At 35.0% G+C, this 12,142-nt stretch overlaps 2 protein-coding genes across 3 annotated transcripts; both read right to left on the reverse strand.

Moving 5' to 3' along the window:
* Positions 1 to 650: 650 nt before the first annotated feature.
* On the reverse strand, positions 651 to 1,112 carry LOC127136550 (uncharacterized). Its single transcript, XM_051063095.1, has one exon. The coding sequence runs from the start codon at positions 1,110 to 1,112 to the stop codon at positions 651 to 653; it is 462 nt and encodes a 153-aa protein (XP_050919052.1).
* Positions 1,113 to 3,530: 2,418 nt separating this feature from the next.
* Positions 3,531 to 7,482, reverse strand: LOC127074357 (pentatricopeptide repeat-containing protein At5g67570, chloroplastic). 2 transcript variants are annotated; one of them, XM_051015665.1, is made up of 9 exons: positions 6,765 to 7,482; positions 6,487 to 6,678; positions 6,274 to 6,355; positions 5,990 to 6,178; positions 5,783 to 5,896; positions 5,393 to 5,486; positions 5,160 to 5,317; positions 4,656 to 5,060; positions 3,531 to 4,509 (listed from the first exon to the last, which is right to left on the reverse strand). In XM_051015665.1, the coding sequence occupies exons 1-9, from the start codon at positions 7,322 to 7,324 to the stop codon at positions 3,760 to 3,762; spliced, it is 2,544 nt and encodes an 847-aa protein (XP_050871622.1). In that variant the 5' UTR covers positions 7,325 to 7,482; the 3' UTR covers positions 3,531 to 3,759. The 2 variants fall into 2 exon arrangements, with proteins under 2 accessions (XP_050871622.1, XP_050871623.1); XM_051015666.1 differs by having other exon boundaries at positions 6,788 to 7,086.
* Between the last annotated feature and the right edge of the window lie 4,660 nt (positions 7,483 to 12,142).

Raw genomic sequence — 12,142 nt, forward strand, 5'->3', positions numbered from 1 at the left:
TTCTTAGCCACCACGCGAAAATACTTAAATGCCCTCAGATTTCGGAGATGCATCTCCAAATGCACCAAATTCTGATTGAACGTAAAAATATTCCGGAGATGTATCTCCTTTTATTTTATGGAGTTACATCTCAGTAACGTATCAAAATAACATGTTTCATGTTACGTTTTATTTATGCGTATTCAGATGAAGATTTATAAGTGTTATGTACCATGTTATGTGGCGAGATATAAACCATATAATCGAGAATCAAATAATGACGTATATAAATTCAGATGGTCCAAAAATGTTATATATAAATAAAAGACCAATAAATGGCAAAAATGTCGAAAACAACAATAAAGTAGCATGATGTCAAAATATAGTACAATCCATAGTAATACTATTATATACTAATACACTATTGTGTATGTCGGACTACATTGCCTCTGCCTCCTCGGCCATCAGTCCCCCGTCCTCTGGTGCTGTCTCTAGGACATCAATGCCCCTCGTGCCTCTGTCATGATGGCATCTAGGACTTGCCTCCCATCAGGCCCATCAGGGAAGATACCTATGTCAATGCCTGTCTGCGTAATTTCCACAATATGAAGATACCTAGGCAAGACATCCTCATCATGATCTAATTGTGCCTGCTCCTCCTCTAGTATCTTCTAATGAGATGACCTAGGTGGATCTCCTGGAGCAGCCTGCACCATATACGAATGTGACACCTTGAAGAAACACCTGATGTACTCGTCCACGTAGCTCCAGTCAGTCGGGGCTATGGTACTTTGTGCCTCCTCCAGAACCAGATGACTCTCATAATCATCAAACATGTCATCCATCTGTCTATGTGTCAAAACATGAGGAGCAGATACAACAGAGTGTTTGGGAATGGTTTGAGTGTATCCAAACTGCCATATGATACGATCGGGCAGATGAGGAGCAGTGAGACGTGATTCGCATGCCAACCATCCAAAGCATATAACTATCTCGTCAAATGGTTGCGTTCCACAGTGATCGACATAGTTGTTGAAGTGCATGTCCTTAACAACCAAGTAGTCAAGATACACCTTGATCGACTCATTCGTCTGGTTCCCTCTGAGCATGGAAAATGCAATAGCACGCGACATATCCTTAGAGTAAGTCGGTACACTCGTCCAACCCGAGATGCGCGGGAAGTGCTAGAGGGTCCAAGCCTGAAAAGTTTGGAACCTACGAATCATAAGTAATGGCGTTGTAAAGATGAAATGAAAATGACACAGAAAGATCAAAATACCAATATATATTACCGTCAGTAGTGTGATGTTTCCTGTGACCTGCTTCGTCTTCCACCTACAACCATCTAATAACTTTGAGTACAGGTAGACCAAACAAAGGCACCCCAGTTGAACTTATGGATCCGCTCGAAATTCTCGAAGTACCGTAGGTAGATGACATCTGTATAAGTGACACTCTTGTCCATAAAAATCACTGTAGCAACCAAATATATCAGGTATGCTCTCATAACATGCGCTCTGTGGAGCCCCACATCCTCAACATCACTTGTAGCCAAATGTGCTATATGGATCTCATTTTTATATATTTGCTTCATGTATTCAAACCTAACATGAGCCCCCTAGTCTTATCCAACTCCTCATTTGCCTCTGTTGGGTCAACCCCTAGATAGTCTACCATCATCACGAGTGTCCCGTCTTTGGTAATCCTCCTATGATCTAGGAGTCTCCTTCTGATTGGAAGATGCAACAAACACGATACATCATCGAGTGTGATAAGCAGAAGGTGAAATGACGAGGTCTCGAAGTGTCATCTCTCCATGAATGCATTAAGAATCATGTGGTTGATCGTAGTATAACTGGTCATGCATAAGTCCTTCAGACCAGATAAGGACAAAGCAGCTTGGAACCATTCCTCATTCTGCTGAGGCAAGTCAATAATCTTCCGCTTGTGGTTAATAAACTTCAGCGGATCACGATCCAGAAAAAAATAAAAAACAATGTCAAAAATTTATCGGTGAAAATAAACATAAATTAAAAAGAATGAAGACAACTAATGTCACATCTCCGTCCCATATATGTCTAGAAATATGGTCTGGGTACAAAGGCAGTAGTGACAATCTACAAGGCCTCCTCCAAATGCCTTTGGCTCAACAGTCTCACCTTACGGGGGTGACATTTGCTTAACAACATCAACAATAGGAGGAGGTAGTGGTGTCTCCGGTACCACTGGTGACTCGGGTACCTCAAGCGTCTGAATAGGTGAAACCTGGCGCCTGTAGGAGGATGGGGGGACAAATGTGTCCGAAGGTGAAATCCGTCTCCTATGGGAAGAAGAAGATGGAGAAGCATGAACCCCAAAAGTAGATGACTTTGCATGACCAGAGGGATCAGGAGCATCCGAAACCTGCTGACTCTTCTCTTGCCACACTGTTGCGTGTTGTGCAATCCTCCTGTGCCTCAGTCGATCGTGTATATAAACCATTATGCCTATAAGTTAAAGTAAAACAAATAATTAGTGCAAGCATACAATACTACAAGCAACAAAAACAAACACAAAAATAACAGAAAAAATTCCGGAGATGCATCTCCGGTTGCTAGGAAAATAAAAAGTTGAAAAATTCCTGAGACGTATCTCTGAAATTTTCTGCAACTCAACAATTGTATCAATGGCTTACAATGCAGGCATGGAAACTAAAAAATATTGCATTGATCATCATTTTCAACCAATTATCATGTTTTACACTACGTATAAACTATCAATCATCTAATTTCTACTTATTTCCTAACTTATACATCAATTTCTACACATTTATACAAAAATCCAAAAACTATTCAAAACATCAAAAAACTTACAACTTTTCACTTTGCTTTAGTGTTGGATGATGGTTCTGATGTTGATTGAAGTTACTTTGACCTTTGTTGCTTGTGTTTTAAACTTGTTGATGAGAATAAATTTGAGAAAGTTTAGAGTGATTTTTGAGAAATATGAGAAATGAGAAAGAAGAAGGATTCTGACGCGATTTTAGACTTGGGTGTGTCCGGAAAAATATTTCCAGAATCTTGGGGCATTTAAGTATTTCTGTGTGATGGCTAAGAAATATATATGACGCACTAAGAAATCCCATTCCAAAAATTATAAATTTTTGTGACTTTTCAACGTGACGAACTAACACAATAAATGTGGAAAAACCCAAATTTTATAAGATGGTTCACAGTTGTGATGAAGTTACATATATTTAGGAATCCTTGCTCATCTATTGTTCCGGGGAGGGAATTCATGACTATATTATTCGGTTTACTTCCTTTATTTCATTTTAGTTGTTTTATAGTTATTTATATATTCTAAAAAACTATTGCACTTTATTAATTTTTAATAAGTTATTTGTATGTTTTTCATTATTTAATATTTCATTCTCTTATTTCACTCAATACAATAAATATATTGATTAAACAATAGTTTATGTTGTATATAATTTTGAAAACAGTATTAAATAATAGTTAAAAAGCAGAGAAAAGATGGTTAACAAGAACAAGATAATATATAGAGACTCATGGCGCAAAGATCAAAGGATACCTATAAAGTATTGAACACTCTTTGAAAGATTCACATGCATTCAACGAAGTGTTTTAACATTTTCTTTCGTTGCTTTTATACATCTTTAACACTTGTCAGACATGCTATAGACTTTGCTTTTAGTTTCTCCATTTTAAAAGGATTTTGTATAATGAAAAATACTAACCCTCTAAACTCCTAAACATAGCCTAAAACAAGTTGCAATGACTAGCCACAATTAATTTCAGAGTCTAACAAACTCCTATCCACCTCTCTCATTTCCTTCCATGCTTCCAATATTTGATATGCTGAAGGCTTGTCAATTACTCCCTCACCAACATCATCATCTTCGTCGCTGTCACTTTCGTCATCCGAGAGCTCATCATCTGAAGACTTCTCATGTGCCAGATGATCAAAAGAATTCAGTCTATCGGCATGTAAACTTACGTTATCTCCAGTATCATAGTTTTGTGGCTTGGAAACCACCACATTATTGTTTACTCCGTCGACATGATTATGGTTAAAGGTAAATGTATCTGGTTCAGCTTGATCACTACTGAGAAAAATGTCATTCCCAGATTCAGCACTTTCAATTGCCTCTTTCAGACCATTGACATTTTCACTTCCAAAATGGATGATACTTGAAGTGTTTGTGGATGACCCTAATCCACAAAGAACATGCAATGACTTCGATAAATTTGAGACTGTTGCTTCTGATACAACCGTGCAGTTACCAAGAGAATCCAACAGCAGCTCTAGATTTTCATGATCAATTCTGTCTTCGTTTTCTTTGAACAGTTTTGTCCATTGCTTTTCAGTTACTCGGTATGGCGCATAAGCCATGGTGCTGAGTAAGACTACTGCTCGCTCATAATTATCCTGAGTCATAGCTTGAATCACCAATTCGAAAAAGAAAAGATGGCGAGGGATTTCTCCAGCTTCCAGAATCATGTCAAATGCATGCTCCAGTAAATGCAACTGCATTGAAACCATAGTATGCCGTCAAATTCAATATTAAGAAGTGATGAGAGGTTTTTGTGGTTCCATTGGCAAACCGTGGCCACTAGTAATAACTAACAGGAAAGAAACAGAGACATTATAGGAAAAACGAGTATATTCTCTACCTTGCCAGCTCTTGAAGCTTTAAGAAGTAATGCCAAGTGTTTATCTTGATCCAAATGATAATTCGAGAGAATCATCTCTTTGTACACATGCTCAAAGTATTCCCACTGGTGTGCGCGAGTAGATGCTTCCAACATTAAGTTATACGTGTATGCATCGGGTCGTAAATCTGACTCTGCAACCTTAACTTCCTCAAATAAAACTTTAGCTTTAGAAAACATGTCATTCTGGCTGTAAACTTTCAGCATGGTATTTACCGTCCCTACATTAGGAGCACAGTGTTCTTTCATAAATTCAAATATAGATACACAATCATCAATGTGCCCACCATCCATTGATGACCTAATCATGCCGGTGAAAGTAACCTCCACGGGTCTAGCGTGAGGAAGTCTTCTTATCTTCTCAACCTACAAGTCATATTTCAATGAAAAAAAATATACTTTAATCAGGGTTTTGTTAGTATCTGAATGACAAATTTGGGAGTTTAATTGGAAAAAGAAAAGTACCTCCGGAATAGCATCTTGCCATCTACCACAGTTGCAAAGGCAACATGCTAGCTCATAATATACACTAGCCGTTCCCATAATGCCTCGCCTTTCCATGTCCCTGACAACTTTCACAGCTTCATCAACTTTCCCTTCTTTCCAAAAAGTTCTCACCAACACTAAGGAAGAGAGGAAGTATATATCAGGCCATCAGAATAACAGTTGCAAATGATATTAAAGAAGTAAAACACTACCTTTATATGTAAGGGCTTCTCGAACTTCCCCACTGCTCGTCATCTTTCGAAATAACTCATGGACAAGGTCATAGTTGCCCGATTGCAGCATTACCTTATAACAAGCATCACCTGTAAGACTTGATCACATTTTCAAAAAAGTAATACTATAATAAATCAACCAAATAGATCGTTCGTGAATAGTTCTCCCAAAACATCTTATATTTGTACCGTCTTTAATTTTTTGTTATAAACAAAGATGACAGCATAATAACTACCAACTCAGAATAGCAGTTATCAATTTGATTATGTGTGTAGCCTTGTAGTGAAAAGTAAGAAGAGCCAAGTTATTTAGTATCTATTTTTTTCAAGATAAGTTACTTGTTGTCGATATTGTAATCCTGTAATTACCTCCATCGCAAGTCCATAAGTAGCTCCGCTAGGTTTCAGACCACTTTCCCTCAGTTGCTGAAAAACCCATGACACGCCTTTCCATTGCTTTGATGGAACACAAGCATTAAGTACCTAACATTAATTGAAGAAACCCGTAGATTTAATCAATCTGCAAAATGGCATTCATTAGAAAGTTATATGAAATATATTTAGTTGCTTTCTTACAGCATTATATATAACCACATCAGGTTCAAGACTTGGATCCCAGTTCTTGCGATACATATATTTAAATGTTTCGGGTTTCTGCCTCATGCATTCCACGATATTCAGCAACTCTTTTAAAAAACCAGCTTGACCAAGTGTAACAGCAATGCTGTGATATGCAGCCATATCAGGATATAAATGAATGTTTCCCTGAACAAGTTGAGAGTAAATCAATCCAGCAACGTACAACAACAATTAAAGACGAGTCTTTAGATTGAAAAAGAAACTAAGCACTTGATTCTTACACGCATCAAATTGAAAATTTGAAGAGCTTCCTTTGGCCTTCTCGCCTTCCCAAGAACTGCAAGAAGTTTTGTGTACACAAACCTATAAAATCGTTATTAATTTCATCGTAAAAGAGAACCGAATATGCAAAGCACTAAGCATGTAAAACAACAACAAAAATGTGAATAATAAAATCATGCATAATATTTGGTGGCTTTCGGAAGAAAAAACACCTGCTTTGAAACTTTCTGCGATCCTTACATTCGTACACCCATTGAACCACAGATAGAGCTTGCTTCCAACAAGCTTTAACACCAAGCATTTCAAGAATCATCAACAGCTGACCCTCTGTGAAAGGCAAGCCCGAAAGCTTCATCAATCTCGAGAATTTCCAATCCTTAGCCCCAATTTCCCTATCACACAATCTACAACAACAACAAAAATCCTCCATAAGTTACAAAAAAGTAGTCTAACAAAGCAATTCACAGAAAATTGAAAACCAAACACAAACCTATCAACAAGAAACCTAACAACCTGAACCTCACTGCGTTTACTAGTCTTTTTCCTATGACTACTTTCATCAAACCAAAGCTCGTTGATTTCAAGGTCATCCTCGAAAACCCATTTCAATTCATCCATTTTCCGAGCACGGAACATTTCTTTCAACTCCATTAAACTCTCACTCTTGAGTTTTCCTCCTTGGAACTCTCTCGTTCTCTCCAAAAACTCAACTTTTTGAATCCCTTCCCATGGTTTCCCCACCAGAGACAAACCCTCGTTCTCTTCCGCATTTATTTCCAACGCTTTTGTGAACTGTTTGTATTCATATTTGAGTTCCTGAAAGTGCTGTTCTTCCTCCAATGTTTGTTTCTGAGTGTTGGAGAGTGGAGGGGACTCTTGCGCTTGGCGGTTGAGTTTACGATTATGTTTTTGAATTTGTTTCTTGCGAAGGTTGTGGACGATTTTTGGTGTGGGAGTGACACCTTTTTTGATTAGGTTGCGTCGAATTTGGTTGGTGTCTGGTTGGAATTGTGCTAGGGGACGAAGTGAGAGCATGTGTAGAGCTTCCATGACGACAGAGAGGTGAGAGTTCAGGATTCAGTTACGCCATGGCTGGCGGCAATCCTAAGATAACTTTAAAAAATTAGTAGTATGTTTAGAAGATTTTTATTAGAGAAAATTATATCCAATCCTTTAGTTTCTAGGAAAATATCGGTCGGTCGGTTCTGTCTAGTTGAATGTCAAGATATATATATATATATATATATATATATATATATATATATATATATATATATATATATATATATATATATATATATATATAATATATATATATATATATATATATATATATATATATATATATATATATATATATATATATATATATATATATATATATATATATATATATATATATATATATATATATATATAACGGGTTTATAATTAAAAATAATGAATATAATTATTAAGATAGATTGAATAAACAGAGTTAAAGTAAATACAGAAGTAAATGAAGATGTAAGGATGAATGTATTTAAAGACATGATTTTATTATGAAAATCACTTACAAGAGGTGATTATAAGAGTTGATGGTAAACTCATCGTTTCTCAATTGAATCTCTAAATTTTCGAATGTCTTTTACGACAAATTGTCTTCTATTATATAGAGGAGAAAAACAGACGGATTTCAAATAAATTTCAAACCACCCTAAAACTATACAAACAAGTGGCCGACAAGGCCAGATAATGAAATATATAATTAAAGATAATATGACCACACGACCTTTAATGAATACAATAAGTCAAAGTAACATGACACAGTATGGGCTGATAAATGTCAGTCTTATCTTCAGAAAAGTAATACCATATTATCTTCTTCAGAAAAATAATTTGATCTTATCTTCACACATCAACCTTATCCTTCGAGATCTCTAATTCCATAATTGTCATCTTCATTATCATTCAAATTGTCAGATGTGCTGGAAACACTATCACTTTCTGATAAAGCAGACATAACATCTTTCAATTTATTTAAAAATTCATTATGACTGGTAGCAGCTGATAATGTGGTTAGTAATTTAGATCGATCCATAAGAAAAGCACTATCTTCTGAACTAATATTGGTATTTTTGCAAAGGTTGGGATGGTCTTTACACTAGGTTTCCAACTTTGCTATTGATAACACGTATGGATTAAACTTTGTCCACCACTTAATAGAAAATTTCTTAATTAATTGAGAAGCCGAACAATCTTGCCATAACTGCTCAGACGAAAAGGTCCAGGAGGTAATCCAAGTAATCCCGAAAACTGCACAAAAAGATAATAAAGCCTCGTGCGAAGGACAAGTAGTAGCTGAGGTAAAGTCATTGAAGGTTTTAGAAGCATAATTGGAAAAAATATCCAAATTGGGTCCAATAAGCTGAAACATTGGATAAACCAATAAGGAAAGTTTAATGAAATATCTTTATTAAACCAAATACACCAATTATGGTTAAATGGCTCAATTGCTAAAAAATTGGATCAGGCGTCCATGTAATCTAGATAATTGTATGTTTGAGGAGAGTAAGACCTTGGGAAGGATTTTCCTTCTATTGGGGGTTGCTTCCAATCTGATGGAGATAAAACCTTAATAATTTTGAATTTGGAGAACTTAATTTTTTATTTATCATTCTCATCATATTGATCAGTAAGAGAAATGAAATCAGTATCAACCAAAATAAATTCATAATATTCTCGAGTTTTTAATAAGTCTTTTGGTAAAAAGAAAAATCCACGAGGGAAAATTCTTGAAATAACTTGCAATAATGATGCATCTGAAAGACAATACATAGGCTCCAAAGGGATAATCGGTTATGACAGATTTTTGGTAATAAAAGAAGATTTTGTAGAAGATGGAGGAGTGTAAAAAACTAATTTTGATGTGGGCTTACTTTGAAAAGACGAGGGAGTAGTAACTCTCTGAGTAAAAGATAAATGAGATAATAATACAGGCTTAATCAAAGGTCTGGGGGAAGAAGGTATTGGAGAATTAACTTTTGTAATATATGAAGGTGATCCTAAAATTATGGCTTTATTATTTGATGATAATGGAGGTCCGTAATTATCTTCGGGATCATTATGTTTCTTGCTCATTTTTACCCTGTAAAAATTCTCGAGTTAAAAAATCTGGTAAATAATTTTTAATTCCTTCAATATGTTCTATTTCAAAATCAAAACATGATAGCGAAGATTGCCATCTAGAAAAAATATGTTTTGAAACCAAATTTTTAACATCTTTCTTTAAAACATTCTTAGCAGCTTTGCAATCCGTTTTTAATAAAAATGATTTTGAAAACAAATCATCTTGAAATTTGGTAATGCATAAAACAATGGCTAAAATCTCTTTCTTAATAGTACTATAATTTAATTGGGCTGGAGATCAAGTTCAAGAGTAATATCTAACAACTTGTTCCTTATCCGTGCCCGAAAGTAGTTGTTTTAATATACCATCAAACACTAGTTCTGAGGCATCTGTTTCAACAATAAGATTGACAGTTGGATCAGAGATTTCTAGGCAAGGTAATCTCTTAACTATTTGCTTTAATTGGGTGACACTTTGGGCATAAAATCATCCCAATGAGGGGGATTCTTTCTAAGTCTCTTAAATAAAGGAAGACAAATAGTTCTAAGATTAGGAATAAAGTCTAAAACATAATTAAGACAACCCAAAAACCTTTGTGACTGAGTTTTATCTTTTAATTCGTCGGGGAATTTACTAACAAATTCTAAGGACCTACTAATAGGGGTATACATGCCCTGACTAATATCAAAACCCAAAAATCTTACTTTACTTTGAAATAAATTTAATTTCTTTTCGGACAAAACTAAACCATTATCTTTGATTATTTCATAGAACTGATTAAGGTGTTGTAAATGTTGATTAATAGAGTCTGGGAAAACTAAAATATCATCTAAGTAGACTATAGTGAAGTGGGAGTAATCATTAAAAATAGAATTCATTATATTTTGAAATTCTAAGGGGGAATTTTTAAGCCCTAAGGGCAAAACGTTCCATTCGTAGTGCCCAAAGGGTACTACAAAAGTTGTCTTATATTTATCAGTTTCTTCTAATTGAATTTGATAATATTTAAGGTCAAATTTATAAAATATACTTTTATGATGTAATCGGTTAATTAAAACTTTTTTTATTAGGTATTGGATGCCTAATCCATTGTAAAACTTTGTTTAAAGGTTTGTAGTTTATTACTAATAGGGGACTACCCCTTTCTAATTCAACAACATTAACAACATAAAACGCAGAGCAACTCCAAGGAGACTTACTTGGCCTAATTAAACCTTTGTCTAAATAATCTTGTATTTCTTTTTTACAATAATCTAAATATTGCTTATTCATCTGTATATGTCTGACTTTAGTCGAAATATCTTTTTCTTTAAAGTCAGGCTCATAAGGCAAAGAAATAGTATGTATCTTCCTTTTCCAGAAGGCTTTAGGTTGTTCTGAATAAAGATCTTTAGTAAACGTATTTTGCATAATTTTAATTTTTTCTTGAACACAGGAAGATCGCAATTGCTCTTCTATTCTTTTAAAATGTATTTCTTTGTTTTAGAAATTAATATGTTTTCTTTTATTATTAATAATATTAATAAAAGATATATCTTTACTCTGGACAGAGTTAAGATCTCTAATCATAGGTTGGTCTAATAATTCAAACTTAACTTCATGACCTAAAGCATTAGTAGTTATAGCTACGTTATCAACGATGCAAGGATAAAGTAAAGCCAAGAAAGGGGTTCATAGAATAATAACTTCTTGAATGTTTTTAACTAGAAGAAAAGAAGTTTTATAACATATTTGATCTTTACAAATCTTAGTGTTGGATAATTTATATGACACATGTAATTTGTTGTCATTAGCTCCTCGTAAGGATTATTTGGTTTTCTCGTAATGTTGGGTTGAGATTAACCCTTCTTGAATGCAGTTTAAATCTGCCCCTGAGTCTATTAAAGCAACTATTAGCCTATATATAGCTTTGTATATTATACAAATATTTATTATTCATTTTATGTGGATAATGTGGATACAATAGATAACAAATCATTTACTTCCTTCTAACTGTTTTATAACAAATTCTGTTTTGCATCTTCTTCTTCTTCTTCTTCTTCTTCTTCTTCTTCAATGAATCTTGATTCCATCTTCACCATTTCTGTTATTACTACATCTTCTTATCTGAACATTGACATGGTATCAGAGCCTCAATAGCTCTGGTAGCCATTGTTCTTCCTTTCCCCTCTCCAATCGATTACGTTATCTTTCAACCAATTATTCCAATTTGCAGATTCTTGTTGTTTCTTTATTTCTGTTTTCATGGCTAACCAGAGCTTCACCGATTTTTCCACAAATTCGTCGAATCCGTATTACCTGCATCCGAATGAGAATCCTTCAATCATCCTCGTTTCACCTTTACTTGATGATAAAAATTACTATACTTGGGTGAGATCGATGCATATTGCGTTGATCTCCAAGAACAAGGACAAGTTCGTTGACGGTACACTCACAAAGCCTCCCATTTTCGATCTCTTACACGCTTCATGGATTCGGTGTAACATAATGGTTCTGGCATGGATTCACCATTCAATATCCAAATCTATTGCTAAGTCCGTGTTGTGGATCGAAAGCGCAACTGGAGTATGGAAGAACTTGCATCTCCGTTTTTCACAAGGTGATATTTTCCGCATTTCAGATATTCAAGAAGATTTGTACAAGTTTCGTCAAGGTTCTCTTGATGTTTCGAACCATTTCACTCAATTGAAGGTAGTGTGGGATGAACTCGAGAATTATCGATCCGTACCAGCTTGTTCTTGTGCCATACCATGTTCTTG

The sequence above is a fragment of the Lathyrus oleraceus genome, chromosome 4, assembly GCF_024323335.1.
Source record: "Lathyrus oleraceus cultivar Zhongwan6 chromosome 4, CAAS_Psat_ZW6_1.0, whole genome shotgun sequence".
Taxonomy (NCBI): domain Eukaryota; kingdom Viridiplantae; phylum Streptophyta; class Magnoliopsida; order Fabales; family Fabaceae; genus Lathyrus; species Lathyrus oleraceus.

Excerpts from the sequence above, each read along its gene's own strand:
- LOC127136550 (XM_051063095.1), bottom strand. The coding sequence starts at position 1,112 with ATGTCGCGTGCTATTGCATTTTCCATGCTCAGAGGGAACCAGACGAAT.
- LOC127074357 (XM_051015665.1), bottom strand. The coding sequence starts at position 7,324 with ATGGAAGCTCTACACATGCTCTCACTTCGTCCCCTAGCACAATTCCAA. Across the intron at positions 5,487-5,782 it reads CTTATGGACTTGCGATGGAG|GTAATGCTGCAATCGGGCAA; the intron begins GTAATTACAGGA and ends GCTTGTTATAAG. Across the intron at positions 5,061-5,159 it reads GGCAAGATGCTATTCCGGAG|GTTGAGAAGATAAGAAGACT; the intron begins GTACTTTTCTTT and ends TATGACTTGTAG.